At 42.7% G+C, this 15,976-nt stretch overlaps 1 protein-coding gene across 4 annotated transcripts in view; it reads left to right on the top strand.

Annotated features, from left to right (window-relative positions):
- The first annotated feature begins 389 nt into the window (after positions 1-389).
- The window catches only part of LOC125462455 (tudor domain-containing protein 5), a 45,649-nt gene continuing 30,062 nt past the window's right edge, over positions 390-15,976 (top strand). For 3 of the 4 annotated variants that reach the window (XM_059654167.1, XM_059654165.1, XM_059654168.1), the window contains exons 1-5: positions 417-529; positions 5,065-5,304; positions 9,213-9,608; positions 10,690-10,862; positions 12,149-12,232. In XM_059654167.1, coding sequence (XP_059510150.1) covers positions 5,073-5,304; positions 9,213-9,608; positions 10,690-10,862; positions 12,149-12,232 — 885 coding nt within the window. In that variant the 5' untranslated portion in view covers positions 417-529; positions 5,065-5,072. Of the gene's footprint in view, positions 530-5,064; positions 5,305-9,212; positions 9,609-10,689; positions 10,863-12,148; positions 12,233-15,976 lie in introns of all 4 variants that reach the window. The other variant, XM_059654166.1, reaches the window with a different exon arrangement.

Genomic DNA, 15,976 nt, shown 5'->3' with positions numbered 1-15,976 from the left:
GTCTTAAAGTGCAAAACAGGCCAGTTTTTATTTGGAGGGGGAAAAAAAGGCTGGATTCTTTAAAACAAAATACGCCAGAAAGGTTAATCCTTGTATGTGTTATTTCAGACTGTTGGTGCCAACTCTTGGGTCTGTTTCAGTGAATACTCAATAAAACACTGTGTTCTAGCTCCTGTGCGTTTATTTATTAATTGCTGTCTGTGAACGATGGAGAAAGTGGGGAGAGTTTCCTTACGGATTGCAATCACATTAAATCCAGCGCATCGTAAAACACTGGTTCTTCGATGGTCCCTGAAGGGTGTGCTCGGCGGAACGTGCGTTCGGGCTCACATCGGGAGGGGGTCTCGGGGGAAAGGTATTGTGGACAGTGTCCCTGGGATTTGGGGAACGGGCTATTGGTGGGACCGGAGGGAGGAGATTGGGTGACGATCCCCATTAAAACCCCCACAACAAAGTAATCAATAATCCAGGAGCTTCAGACGGTGAGTTGATCGAGCCTCTCCATCATCCACAATTAATTAGCAAATAAGTAAGTACATCAGTAAGCACGGGCCCTTCTAGGGTTAGTGGTAATGTCCCCTTCTTTTGAACCAGGAGCCCCAGCTTCAAGTCCCACCTGTGCCAGAGAGGTGTGTAATAACATCTCTGACCAAGTTGATTTAAAGCTATTTGAGGGGTTCTGGGGGGTTAATTTGGGGTAAGAGGTATTGAAATGTTCCCTCAGGCATGATTCTATTAATAGTGGGGCAGGCTCGATGGGTTGAATGGCCGCTGCTGTTCTTGTACCATTATTTATTGAGTATTAACCGGAGCAGGCCGAGGAGTGAGCTGCTGGGATCAACCAATACTCTGTATCATTGTTGAGCCTCCATTCAGGCTAATTTTTTTTTGCAGTTTTGTTTTTAATGAGTCCAGCTAAAATTAGGTTTTGTTTTTGTTTGTCTTGTGTGCTTTAAATGTATTAGTCAAAATGAATTTCTGCCTGACCTAAGCATTTCTAGTGATTTTTCTGTTTTCATTTAATTAAATAATTTAATTTCTCACACTGGCTGATGTGCTCAAGGATCTCTTTCTCCATGTGTCGCTTCCTTCTCACCCACTCTTCACCCAACTTAAGGTTTGTCCTTATCAACTCCTAAAATATTCTTAATTCCTTCCATGCTTGCAAATTTAGACCCAATTTTTTTTGTTTTGTAGCCTCCTGTTGGAATCCCTCCATTAGGTTTCCACTCCTGCCATTGTAATGAAATTATATTTCTCAATGTTGTGAATGATGATCCCTGTATGAATACAATAGGGGTAAATATTTCTTTGTTTCTCTTTTCAACCTGTTGGCTGTCTTTGTTGTAGTTGACCATAATATCCATCTTTGAAGCTGACCCAGACAATGTGCAACTTTGGGTGTCAGATTTGCCCCCAGGCTGGATATCTGACTAGGCATCCACTGTCACTACTTTCTCTACTTCCATTACAATTCTACAGCTGCCTTACGTTGTTGCTGCTGAAGCCCTTGTTCACATATAGCTCCTCTAAGTCTGGTATTTTGTGCATCTGATTTTAATCAATCTGCCGAGATAATGGAAACTGCAGATGCTGGAGAATTCCAAGATAATAAAATGTGAGGCTGGATGAACACAGCAGGCCAAGCAGCATCTCAGGAGCACAAAAGCTGACGTTTCGGGCCTAGACCCTTCATCAGAGAGGGGGATGGGGAGAGGGAACTGGAATAAATAGGGAGAGAGGGGGAGGCGGACCGAAGATGGAGAGTAAAGAAGATAGGTGGAGAGAGTGTAGGTGGGGAGGTAGGGAGGGGATAGGTCAGTCCAGGGAAGACGGACAGGTCAAGGAGGTGGGATGAGGTTAGTAGGTAGCTGGGGGTGCGGCTTGGGGTGGGAGGAAGGGATGGGTGAGAGGAAGAACAGGTTAGGGAGGCAGAGACAGGTTGGACTGGTTTTGGGATGCAGTGGGTGGGGGGGGAAGAGCTGGGCTGGTTGTGTGGTGCAGTGGGGGGAGGGGACGAACTGGGCTGGTTTAGGGATGCAGTAGGGGAAGGGGAGATTTTGAAACTGGTGAAGTCCACATTGATACCATATGGCTGCAGGGTTCCCAGGCGGAATATGAGTTGCTGTTCGTGCAACCTTCGGGTGGCATCATTGTGGCACTGCAGGAGGCCCATGATGGACGTGTCATCTAGAGAATGGGAGGGGGAGTGGAAATGGTTTGCAACTGGGAGGTGCAGTTGTTTGTTGCGAACTGAGCGGAGGTGTTCTGCAAAGCGGTCTCCAAGCCTCCGCTTGGTTTCCCCAATGTAGAGGAAGCCGCACCGGGTACAGTGGATGCAGTATACCACATTGGCAGATGTGCAGGTGAACCTCTGCTTAATGTGGAATGTCATCTTGGGGCCTGGGATGGGGGTGAGGGAGGAGGTGTGGGGGCAAGTGTAGCATTTCCTGCGGTTGCAGGGGAAGGTGCCGGGTGTGGTGGGGTTGGAGGGCAGTGTGGAGCGAACAAGGGAGTCACGGAGAGAGTGGTCTCTCCGGAAAGCTGACAGGGGAGGGGATGGAAAAATGTCTTGGGTGGTGGGGTCGGATTGTAAATGGCGGAAGTGTCGGAGGATAATGCGTTGTATCCGGAGGTTGGTGGGGTGGTGTGTGAGAACGAGGGGGATCCTCTTGGGGCGGTTGTGGCGGGGGCGGAGTGTGAGGGATGTGTTGCGGGAAATACGGGAGACGCGGTCAAGGGCGTTCTCGATCACTGTGGGGGGAAAGTTGCGGTCCTTAAAGAACTTGGACATCTGGGATGTGCGGGAGTGGAATGTCTTATTGTGGGGGCGGAGGCGGAGGAATTGGGAATGGGGATGGAATTTTTGCAGGAGGGTGGGTGGGATGAGGTGTATTCTAGGTAGCTGTGGGAGTCGGTGGGCTTGAAATGGACATCAGTTACAAGCTGGTTGCCTGAGATGGAGACTGAGAGGTCCAGGAAGGTGAGGGATGTGCTGGAGATGGCCCAGGTGAACTGAAGGTTGGGGTGGAAGATGTTGGTGAAGTGGATGAACTGTTCGAGCTCCTCTGGGGAGCAAGAGGCGGTGCCGATACAGTCATCAATGTACCGGAGGAAGAGGTGGGGTTTGGGGCCTGGGGCCTGTGTAGGTGCGGAAGAGGGACTGTTCCACGTAACCTACAAAGAGGCAGGCATAGCTGGGGCCCATGCGGGTGCCCATGGCCACCCCCTTAGTCTGTTGGAAGTGGGAGGAGTCAAAAGAGAAGTTGTTGAGTGTGAGGACGAGTTCAGCTAGGCGGATGAGAGTGTCGGTGGAGGGGGACTGGTCGGGCCTGCGGGACAGGAAGAAGCGGAGGGCCTTGAGGCCATCTCCATGTGGAATGCAGATGGACAGGAAGAAGCGGAGGGCCTTGAGGCCATCTCCATGCGGAATGCAGGTGGACAGGAAGAAGCGGAGGGCCTTGAGGCCATCAATCTGCCGTTGGCCACCTTACATGCAGCTGACATGACTCTAAAGTCTGAAATTCCCTCTCTAAAATTCTACACTTTTCCTGTTTTAAAGTGTACTTAAAGCCTAGCTCTTTGACCAAGCTGTTGGTCAATTGCCCAGCATCTCTCGAGGTAAAAGTGATCATTTTTGCTCTTTGAAAGCACTTTAGATATTTTTCTGCTCTGAAAGAAGTGTGTGTGTATAGGCAAGAGTTTAAAAAACAGACTTTTGCAATTCTCTTAATCTTGCCCAATTTGTATATCATTCCATTACTTCTCCAGCCAGTGTAATAATTCTGCCTTGAATGGCCTTTTTGTTGTCTGGTGGAGTTAGTTAAGGAATGTTTTGAAAGGCAAAAAATATCCTTTAAAGTTTGGGGCAGATGCTACTTTATTATGATCATAACCGAATAACTGCAGAAGGGACCATGGAAGGGCGGGGAATATATATATACTCAGTTTGTTAAGAGTGAATTTTAAATTAAACTGAGGAAAGGTTTCATGAAAGCCTACTCCCACCTTCGGCTGAGTTGACACTAATTTTGAACTTAGCTGCCTTCTTGATGATCAATCACAATTAATGAGACTGAAGGAATTTTGGAAAAAATTAATTGATGGGTTTTTGTGTGAGATTTTAAGTTTCCTTTAAATACCAAAGAGTTAGAAGTGCTGATGAAACTTGAAATGTAATGAAAATGAAAAGTATCCAAATTAAGCATCAAAGATTCTCAGTTATTGACCAGTTTCCCTGATTGTTAAATACATTGGGATATATTTACTGCTGCTTGACATCTTAAAGGGGTACGGGTGCGTTGCTAGTTAAAGGCAGAGGTGGATTTCAAGGACAGAGCCTGAAGTGGCAAAAAAATTCCTAAATAAGCCAGATTCGGAGAAAAAAAGTTGCCAACTCCCGTTCAGATGTCTTTTGATGGATACAGACCAATGTTCTGAACCTCTTTAATTTCAGCATTAAGCATGAATGATTTAACGTTATTTAAATCATATTATCTGTTTGCTTACTCTTTATTTTGACGGTAATATTTATTCCAGTTTATAAATCATGTAATCTGCTCAGATATAAATACCTGACTGCTCTTACCTTCTGTCATTCCATCAAATTTTAAATTTACAGTTAACATTTCATTCTGTTGGATAAATTTGCTTTTATATCATTTAAAATTATGTTCTTATTACATCAAGGTTAATATTTTATGTTAGTGTTCCAGGTGATCTTTACGTTCTTGGGTAGAGGTTAGGGGTTTGGAGGAGTTCAGGGAGCTCCTTCTGTGACAAAAGAATATAATGAAGCTTTGAAGTTATTGCATTCTGCCAGATATTGTAAGGTATCAAGTGATTCTTCTATTTTTATCCTTTTTAAAGAGTATACCATTTCCTCCAGCTCAACATTATCTGAGCAAACAAGTCAAAAACACTTTTTAAAGACAGATTTGAATCCTGACTCTGGCCAGGATATTTTCTTCTAAATAGCTGTTTTAAATCTGAAAGCATTATGACTAAGGGAAACAAGAGAGGTTATTGTGTACATTTTAATTTTATTTCTTTTTATTGCTGTAGCATTCAACATGTCAGATCAGGAGAAGTTGCTCGAGATTTTAAAGAAGGAGCTGCGGTCTCTGCTGATTTCTGCCAAAAGTAGCCTGACTCCTGTGGAACTAGAACGAGATTACCACAGCATGATGGGGAAGCAGCTGCCTCTGTGTGCATTAGGCTACAGGTCTGTTCTGGAGCTTGCCTCCAACATACCTGACACTATCAAAATTCATGCATGTCCAGATGGCACCGTCCTTCTAAAAGGTGAACGGGAATCTTTTCTTTGATTTTTCTAAAAACAAAATTCTTTGCATCAGTTGATTTTTGGAAAGTTTATATTCTTTCACAAACCCCACAAAACTGTGGAGTAATTTTATGTCGGGTGTCATAGCTGGCTGAATAACTAGAAAGGAAGTTTACAGCCTTCATTTTTCTTATCTATGTTATTCTTCAGTTTGATGTTATAGTCATAGATTTATACAGCACAAAACAGACCCTTTGTTCCAACCTGTCCGCACTGACCAGACATCCCAATCTGATCTAGCCTTGTTTGCTCGCATTTGGCCCATATCCCTCTGAAAAACACTTCCTATTCATAGAACATAGAACATAGAACGACAGCACAATGGTAGAATTTACTGAAGATATGGGTACCTAGCCCAAAAGGATTGTGAAGAGATTGAGTGGATTGTATTGTGTTCACACAATTACATGCAGATTAAACCTGTATTCAGACCTTGGGTGAAGTAATGCACTAATGGAGGGAAAGACACTGAAAATAAAGAGATGCGCCGTATTATAGGAAAGATGTGGATGCTTTGGAGAGGGTTCAGAGGAGGTTTACCAGGATGCTGCCTGGACTGGAGGGCTTATCTTATGAAGAGAGGTTGACTGAGCTCGGTCTCTTTTCATTGAGGAAAAGGAGGAGGAGAGGGGACCTAATTGAGGTATACAAGATAATGAGAGGCATAGATAGAGTTGATAGCCAGAGACTATTTCCCAGGGCAGAAATGGCTAACACGAGGGGTCATAGTTTTAAGCTGGTTGGAGGAAAATATAGAGGGGATGTCAGAGGCCGGTTCTTTACACAGAGAGTTGTGAGAGCATGGAATGTGTTGCCAGCAGCAGTTGTGGAAGCAAAGTCATTGGGGTCATTTAAGAGACTGCTGGACATGCATATGGTCACAGAAATTTGAGGGTGCATACATGAGGATCAATGGTCGGACTGGAGCACAGTGTGCCTTCAGCTCTGAATTTACTGATTACTGATAAAAGAAAGAATTCCCCCACTACCTACCTCTTTGTCTGTGTCCTGTTGGGATGATTAATTAGTGTTGGTTGTTTACTGCTGTGTTTCAGGCTGCAGAGGAATAAGTTCAGTCCACATGGATTGAGTTGTCTTCAGTCACTGAACAGACCTGGACTTGTATACATCTAGATGCCTTTTAAATGTTACAACTGTACCTTCCTCCTCCACGTCCTCTGGTAGCTTGTTCTATTCATGCACTACCTTCTGTGTGGAAAAAGTTACTAATCAGTTTGTCGTCTTTTCTGTGAAGAAGGCATATAGCCTGTTTTTCATCATTTTTGCCTGAATTCCCTTTAGAAATTGAAAATTCATCAAGTGAGGGGTTGCAGCAGTGTATAGAAATTGCACTTTAATGTCGTGGATGTTCATGGACTATTGCCCCATGCGTCCTCAGCATAGGCTTCCTCTTAGCTGTCTGTGTGTATAAACATAAAAACGTAGAAGGTGAGAGTATGAATAAGCTACTCGACCCTTGAGCCTGCACCACCATTCAATATAACTGTGGCTGATCATCAAGTTCAATACCGTAATCCCATTGTCCTCCCATCCCTTGATCCCTTTAGCCCCAAGAGCTATATCTATCTCCTTCTTGAAAACACAGAAAGTGGCTGAGCCAAAACACTGTAGTAGTGAGTGATGAAAGATTTCTAATAATCTCTTATATTCAAGCTGGTGGCATAGAATCCCTACAGTGTGGGAACAGGCCCTTTGGCCCAACAAGTCCACACTGACCCTTGGTGCATCCCACCCAGACCCATCCCCCTATAATCCATCTTGGCCACACGCCCCTGAACAATAAAGGCAATTTAGCATGGCCAGTCCACCTAATCTGCACATCTTTGGACTATGGGAGGAAACCAGAGTGCTCGGAGGAAACCCATGCAGACACAGGGAGAATGTGCAAACTCCACGCAGACAGCTGCCCAAGGATGGAATTGAACCTGGGTCCCTGGTGCTGTGAGGCAGCAGTGCTGAATGCTGAGCCACTGCCGGCAAATGAGTGCTTACTTTCATCAAGGGTTTTTAAAAAATACGAAACAAACCAGGTCAGAGTTCTTTTGTGACCTGATCCAGTGTGTGTAAGATAGGTGTCTAGATGTCTTCCAGCATTTTAATCAAAGGCTTTGAAGTTTATACATGAGTTAATGACAGATGGTAAACCTTGAAAGACATTTGTTGTCTTTTAGTTTCAAACATGAATCCTTTTGGGCAATTTTTAAGAATGTCGCTGATCAGCAGCAAATATAGTTTTTCTCATTAGAGTATAGGACAGTGCAGGGAAAGCTCAGTTACCCTATTGTAAAAGTTTAGCTCTTTAGACTTCCAGCCAGAAATGTTTGGATATAAGTCAGGTTATTAAAGGACCACTAATATCTTAAGTTTTCACTTTTTAAGAATATTTATGTTAGAAGACTTTGCAATTTTACGATACAAGACAAGGAGAAGCAGTTATCTCTCCTCCACACCTCCTTGACCTGACACAACCTGTCCATCTTCTCTCCCGCCTATCCACTCTTCCCACGTCACTGACCAATCTCCACCACTGCCTACCTGCACTTAACTATCACCATCCCGCCTACCTTCACCAGCCCCACCCCTCCTCATCCCTATTTATTTCAGAGCTCCCTTTCCCCTCTCCCATTTCTGAAGAAGGATCCCGACCTGAAACGTCAGTTTTCCTCTTCCTCTGATGCTGCCTGGCCTGCCGTGTTCTTCTGGCTCCACACTGTTATCTATGACTCCAGCATCAGCAGTTCTTGTTATGGCTAAGTTAAACTTTGAGATTTGATTATAGAAGAATAATTTATTTAGATTTTGATCCGCTCTAAAGTTATGGCGATAGCTTGTTTAGATTATTTTAATTTTGAGTAATAAACTTCCGTTTTATTGTTAAAACTTTGCAGCCTTGTATCTGTATGTTTCAGTTAAATACCACCACGTTAAACTGAGGTCAAAAATTATTTGTCAAGCTATCTTTTGTTCTGGGATGTGACTGGCCCAGTGGCAACTCAGCTGGCATCTTAAGTGTCTGAAGAATTTTTCAAAGATTGAAGTTTCAAGATGGCAAAGGAATGGGATTATAGTCTAGTCAGGTTTGAATTTGAAATAGATTTTTAAAAAAACACACTTCTATGGTCAGTAGCTAACACGTTGATGATGTGGGGAAGTTGATTTTACTTCAGAGTATAGACTTGTCAAAATGTGGTAAGAAGTTGCTATAGCCCTTTAAATGGGATGTTTCTGAAATCATATGTTTCTGATTGAGGATGTTTCCAGCCTGCTGAGAGTGTATTGCTAATTCATTGTGATTATTATGAGTGTTGGCTGGTATGATGTCCTAGAACTTGTTTGAATGCTGTCAGAAGTTGGAGAAGAATTCCCAGTACTTTTCCTGACTTGGCTACAGATTTTCTCTTTTTCCTTTTTATTATATCTCTCTTGGAAGATAACACTATTAAGCAGGTAGTTTTCTGTTTGTGTTGTTGCAAAGAAGCTTCATTGTTTCCTTTTTGTCACATTTTTTAATATGTTTACGAGGAAATCAATTACTTGGAACTGAAATCGCTGTTCATACATTTGGAGTCGTTCATGGACACCTTTTATAGAGTTGGGTTTTTTTTGGTAGATTTCTTAAATACTAATAGCATTTCCTGCAGGACACATCACCATTATCTGAAACTGTTTTTGTAAATGGCATTGGATTGTATCATTTGGTGTGGGAAGATAATACATTGTCTGGCTGTGATCTGACCATGATCTCATGATATTTTGTATTTGGATTTTGTTTCATTTTTGAATGGAGGATGAATTAAAATAATGGCAGCATTTGGTTACTCTGCTTTTGAATACCCTTCTTTTCCAGGGGTTGGGAATGAAACCACAAAAGGAATTGAAGAGCTGGTAGCAAAAGCAAAAGTTTCTACCAAGACCAAACGTAATGTGAGAAAAACCCGGGTGGAACTCATGCAGAAGCAGGCGTTTCTGCCCAGGAGATATAATACCACACCAATTCTACCAGCATTAATAAAGTGTGAACTCAGAGAGCTGGTGGCATCCTTTCCTGGTGGTGTCTTGCTCTCTGATTTTGACAAGTCATTTATGAAAAGGTACGGGCGGCCTTTTCAGTATACGAGGTATGGCTTTTACTCCTTGCAGGAAGTTCTCAAAGTAGCTGGAGATGACATTGAGATCCAACAGACACGCCGGGGTTCCCTGCTGTTGCCTAGAAACAAAAATAGAGAGAGTCCACTGAAGCAAGGTAGGTTTTTTATTTGGAAGCTAGTTCATGCTTCTTATTTTATAAAGCCTGATTTGTTTCATTTATAGCCAAAGTGTTTCAATTAGCACGTTGTCAGTCCGCTCTTTCAAAGGTTCATCCATTCAAGCAATATATAACATCCATAAATGTTGGTGCTAGTCCTTAACTGACCTACACCATATGATAAAGGAGCGGAATTAGGCCATTCAGCCACACAGGTCCGCTCGGCCATTCAATGAGATCATGGCTGATCTGACAACCCTCAACTCCTCTTACCTGTCTTTTCCCCATGACCCTTGAGTTCCTTGCTGATTAAAGGACTGTCTATCTCACTTTGAGTAGACTTAATAATCCACTCTCTCGAGCCCTCTGCCGTGATTTTTAAAAAAATTCACAGATTCACTACCCTCTCCGAATAAAATTCCCCCTCAACTTTGTCTTGATGAACTGCCTTTTACTCTGAGATTATCTTTTTCTGGTCCTGTACCCTCCTATGAGAGGAAACAACCTTAACATATTTTCCCTGTTGAGCCCGCTATGCATCTTAAATGTTTCAATCTGTTCTCGTCTCATACTTCTAAACTTCAGCGAGTGCAGGCCCGATCTAATCAATCTCTCAAGAAAATTCTTCCATACCCAAATTAAACTGGAAGTGTTAATTAACTGGGAACAACACAGTGTGGAGTTGGAGGAACACAGCAAGACAGGCAGCATCAGAGGAACAAGAAAGTTGACTTTTCAGGTTGGGACCATTCTTGTGAAGAAGGGTTCCGACCCGAAATGTCAATTTTTCAGCTACTTTGCTGCCTACTCTGACTCCAGCATCTGCAGTTCCTGCTAGCTCTTGAGTGTTCATTAATCGTCCTCGGTGCTACTTGGAAATCATGTCATTGCTTCATTTCCACAGCTGAAAAACAAGAATACTGTCAAAGAATCATAAAATAGCCAGCAATAATTCAATAGCTGAAAGAGGCTCCAGATGTCAAGTTATGAGACTTGGCGAGAAGTGAAACTTGCACAGTTTGCTCTTCCAGATGTTAATGCAAATTTGCACATTTAATTGTATTTTATGCCGGTTTAGGTAACTGGTCAAACCAATCTGTTCAGAGCAATCCAGCCGAAACACATGCGAAAATGGCGGTACCAAGCTCAACCAAACCACCTACAGACAATCAGATGGTATCAGTTTTGAATACAGAGGATTTACCTGATCCAGCTCCAGTCCCTGAGTACTTTGATGGAGGTTTGAAAAAGGTTTGCATTTCCTTAGCTATCTTTGCTTACAATCATCTATCCATCTCTTTTTTTTTTCCATACCTGCTGTACAGCTTTCTTTTGTAGCTGTGGTTTCTTTCGTTTTGATCTTTGCAGTTTGGTGTTTCTTACTGTCTGATCTTTGATTTTTGTTTGTTGCCTTCTTTGAGCAAGATATTTGCCTTCGGGATCAATTTGTCTAAAACTGTGTCTGAGGACAAAGACTTGACTGTCTTTGAAATCAGGTGTCCCATTTGTCTACTGATTTATTTTTTTCCTTACTGTGCTATCTTCCTGTTATCAATCTCTTCTCAACTAGTTTGGTTTCCTGAAAGGAACAATTGTAGTTTTAAGAAAAATTGTGATCTCAACACAAAGCAGCATTAAAGATGACCGTCAGGTGCATGTGCACAGAGTTACCATTATGTCCCACATGTGGGACTGATGATACTCTAGCTGACATTTGATGAGTAATTTTAGAAAATTCCCATGTATCTTTCCTGCTTTTATTTTGCTTTGCCATGTCTGCTTTCCAGCTAAGTGTGGGTTCAGAAAGTTGAAGCCAATGAACTGAATGGTGTGGGTTAATTGTGACGCCTATTAAAAAAGGTTTTCATATTGATAAAGCACCACGTAGATGTTTTCAATGTAGTTGAAGTGAATTTCTGTGACCTATGCTGCACTTTTTATATTAGATATCTTGATGCTATTCCAAATCTGTTTTATATTAATGGAGATGTGATGGAATAACTTGTCCACGAGTGTTTACCAACATTTTTCAGATAAAAATAGAAGGGCCAAAGGATCATATGCAGAGTACCTCAACTTCGCTATCTTGAGAACATGGAATCCTGAGTACTGGATTTCCTCTTGAGGTCCTCTTTTTTTTTAAGAAAGATTACAGTGGAAAACTTTTTTCATGAGTGTTTTGAAGAAATTCCAGTAGCCATGAGTTTGATTTATTCCCACCCTGCATTGAATTATGACCGGTTCCTTGATTATACGGAAAGTAAACTACATTGAAGGAATTTACGTGGCTTTACAATCTTGGCAAAATCGACAGAGCAGACAAACTTCTTAATTGCTTTTGCTACAAGTAGGCTGATCAACCGTGAATGAGACAGCATGGCTGCCTGTTAACAGCTTGCCGATTCCCATCTAGGCCAACATGGGAAAAGGCAGGTGAGTAGTCTAGAAACCAGCAGCTGTTTTGTTCACTGGCTTCACCTCCTCTTTTTGGTGCGTTGAAATGATGTATCACCAACCAGTACCTTTTGGTGTTCAAGCTTGTAGAAGACCTGAGGACAGTACTTGTAGATAAAGGAGTTGAAGGCACCATTGATTTGCAAATGAAGGAGAAAATTCGATTTGTAAGTAGAAATTGAATATTTTGATGGAACCTTTTTTCCGGGGAGGGAAGTGAGGAAAATGTTTATTTCGGTGTTGTACCATGTGATGGTCAACGTGAAACTCAATATCTTGCAAATAACCAAAAGTGATTGTGAAATTTTAAAGCAACAGAGAAACATCTTCCTCCTTTTCCATTTGTGAGGTGAAGATCAAGGGGCATCATAATGTGAAAACACCCAATTGTGTTTTGTCAGGTAGGTTTTATTAAATAGGCACTTATTCAGAGTTAATCCTGCGTTTGTATTAAGTGTTGAGTCAAATATAAGGCCTATGTAACCAACTAAAGATATAAAGCTTGCAGCTCCAAAATTGTTTCAGACACTGCCCACTCAACAGATGTAATAGGCTGGTTTTCGTTTCCTGCTTAAAAGAGGAGGGGAGACTTATTTGGAAGTAAACTAGCGTAATAGTTTGCAAAACAAAACTTTTATTATTGAGATGGAGTTAAATGTGAGAAGTTGTATTTTGGTAAGTCAAACCAGGGCAGGACTTAACAGTTAATGGTAAGGCCCTGGGGTGTGTTGCAAACAAAGAGACCACAGGTGCGGGTGCATGGTTCCTTGAAAGTGGAATTGCAGATAGACAGGGTGGTGAAGGAGGTATTTGGCACACTTAGTTAGTCAGAGCATTGAGTATAGGAGTTGGGACGTCCTGTTACAGCTGTACTGTATTTTGATGAGGCCACATTTAGAATACTGCATATAGTTCTGGTTGCCCTTCTATAGGAAAGATGTTGTTAAACTTGAAGAATTCATAAGTTGTTCCAGGATTTTGCTGGGACTGGAGGGTTTGAGTTAAAAGGAGAGGCTGAATAGACTGGGCTTGTTGTTCTTTGAACTTTGGAGGCTGAGAAGTGACCTTGAGGGTTTCATAAAATCATGAGGGCCATGGATAGGGTGGAATATCCAAGGTCTTTTTCCCTATGTTGGGGGAGTCCAAAACTAGAGGGCATATGTTTGAGGTGAGATGGGGAAATAATTTTTAAAAAGGACCTGAGAGGTAACAGCACAGTGAGTGGTGCGAGACATAGATAAGCTGCAGAGCTGGGCTGAGAGGTGGCAAATGGAGTTTAATGCAGACAAGTGTGAGGTGATGCACTTTGGTAGGAGTAACCGGAAGGCAAAGTACTGGGCTAATGGTAAGATTCTTGGTAGTGTAGATGAGCAGAGAGATCTCTGTGTCCATGTACACAGATCCTTGAAAGTTGCCACCCAGGTTGACAGGGCTGTTAAGAAGGCATACAGTGTTTTAGCTTTTATTAATAGAGGGATCGAGTTCCGGAGCCATGAGGTTATGCTGCAGCTGTACAAAACTCTGGTGCGGCCGCACTTGGAGTATTGTGTACAGTTCTGGTCACCGCATTATAAGAAGGATGTGGAAGCTTTGGAAAGGGTGCAGAGGAGATTTACTAGGATGTTGCCTGGTATGGAGGGAAGGTCTTACGAGGAAAGGCTGAGGGACTTGAGGCTGTTTTCATTAGACAGAAGAAGGTTGAGAGGTGACTTAATTGAAACATATAAAATAATCAGAAGGTTAGATAGGGTGGATAGGGAGAGCCTTTTTCCTAGGATGGTGACGGCAAGCACGAGGGGGCATAGCTTTAAATTGAGGGGTGAAAGATATAGGACAGATGTCAGAGGTGGTTTCTTTACTCAGAGAGTAGTAAGGGAATGGAACGCTTTGCCTGCAACGGTAGTAGATCCACCAACTTTAAGTACATTTAAGTCATCATTGGATAAGCATATGGATGTACATGGAATAGTGTAGGTTAGATGGGCTTGAGATCGGTATGACAGGTCGGCACAACATCGAGGGCCGAAGGGCCTGTACTGTGCTGTAATGTTCTATGTATATTGAACAAGCTGCCAAAGTGGGTACTATTACAACATTTAAAGGCATCTGGATGGGCATATGAGGAGGAAAGGCTGAGATTGATATGGGCCAAATACTTGCAAATGGTACTAGATTATATTGGGATGTCTGGCAGGGATGAGTTGGACTGAAGGATCTGTTTCTGTGATGTATGACTATAAAGAGAGATGTATTTTTTTTTCATTTTCTACCCTCCTCATGTGGTACTGCAGTTATTGACTTTCTAGTTCTGGCCATATTGTCTAGTTTTCACCAAATAACATTCTTTGTTTTTGGCTCATTTTCCTCTTCCTTTTTCAAGAAGCAACTGTTTTATTTAGAACGTAGAACAGTTTAGCGCAATATTTGGCCCATGCTGTTATGCTGACCTATTATCCTACTCTAGATCAAAACTAACAGGCATACCCTACGTTTTACTATCCTCCATGTGCCTATCCAAGAGTCACTTAAATGCCCCTAATGTATCTGACGCTACTGTAATTTCCCTTCCTCCAACTAAATACTTTCCCATGCCATCTACCCCTGTCCCTCTCCATGACTATAGTAAAGGTCAGGGAGTTATGATCACTATCACCGAAATGCTCTCCCATGAAGAGATCTCCCACCTGGCCTGGTTTGTTGCCAAATACCAAATCCAATATGGCGTCCCATCTAATTGGCCTCTCTACTTATTGAGTCAGAAATCCTTCCTTGACACACCAATATCTGCTCCGTCTCCTTGTTTAAGAAGGGTAGCAAGGATAATCCAGGTGATTATTGACCAGTGAGCCTGACATCAGTGGTTGGGAAGCTACTGGAGAAGATACTGAGGGATAGGATCTATTCCCATTTGAAAGAAAATGGGCTTATCAGTGATAGGCAACATGGTTTTGTGCAGGGAAGGTCATGTCTTACCAACTTAGTTGAATTTTTTGAGGACGTGACAAAGTTGATTGAGGGAAAGGCTGTAAATATCATATACATGGACTTCATTAAGGCGTTTGATAAGGTTCCCCTTGGCAGGCTGATGGAGAAAGTGAAGTCACATGGGGTCCAGGGTGTGCTAGCTAGATGGATTAAAAAACTGGCTAGGCAACAGGACACAGGGTAGTAGTAGAAGGGAGTTTCTCAAATTGGAAACCTGTGACTAGTGTTCCACAGGGATCTGTGCTGGGACCACTTTTGTTTGTGATATATGTAAATGATCTGGAGGAAGGTGTAGGTGGTCTGATCAGCAAGTTTGCAGATGACACTAAGATTGATGGAGTAGCAGATAGTCCCTTTCACTATCAGAGATTACAAATAGACTGGAGAGTTGGGTAGATAAATGGCCGATGGAGTTCAATCCAGGCAAATGTGAGGTGATGCATTTTGGAAGATCTAATTCAAGGGCGAACAATAGAGTAAATGGAAAAGTCTTAGGGAAAGTTAATGAACAGAGATCCGGGTGTTCAGGCCCATTGTTCCCTGAAGGTGGCAACGTAGGTTAATAGGGTGGTCAAGAAGGCATACGGCATGCTTTCCTTCATCGGACGGGGTATTGAGTACAAGAGTCGGCAGGTCATGTTGCAGTTGTACAGGACTTTGGTTTGGCCACATTTGGAGTACTGTGTACAGTTCTGATCGCCACATAACCCAAAGGATGTGGATGCTTTGGAGAGGGTGCAGAGGAGGTTCACCAGGATGTTGCCTGGTATGGAGGGTGCTAGCTATGAAGAGAGGTTGAGTAGATTAGGATTATTTTCATTAGAAAGACGGAGATTGAGGGGGGAACCTGATTGAGGTCTACAAAATCATGAGGGGTATAGACAGGGTGGATAGCAAAAAGCTTTTTCCCCCAGAGTGGGGGACTC

This window comes from Stegostoma tigrinum, chromosome 23 (assembly GCF_030684315.1).
Source record: "Stegostoma tigrinum isolate sSteTig4 chromosome 23, sSteTig4.hap1, whole genome shotgun sequence".
Lineage (NCBI taxonomy): Eukaryota > Metazoa > Chordata > Chondrichthyes > Orectolobiformes > Stegostomatidae > Stegostoma > Stegostoma tigrinum.
This window is presented reverse-complemented; position numbering and strand designations above follow the sequence as displayed.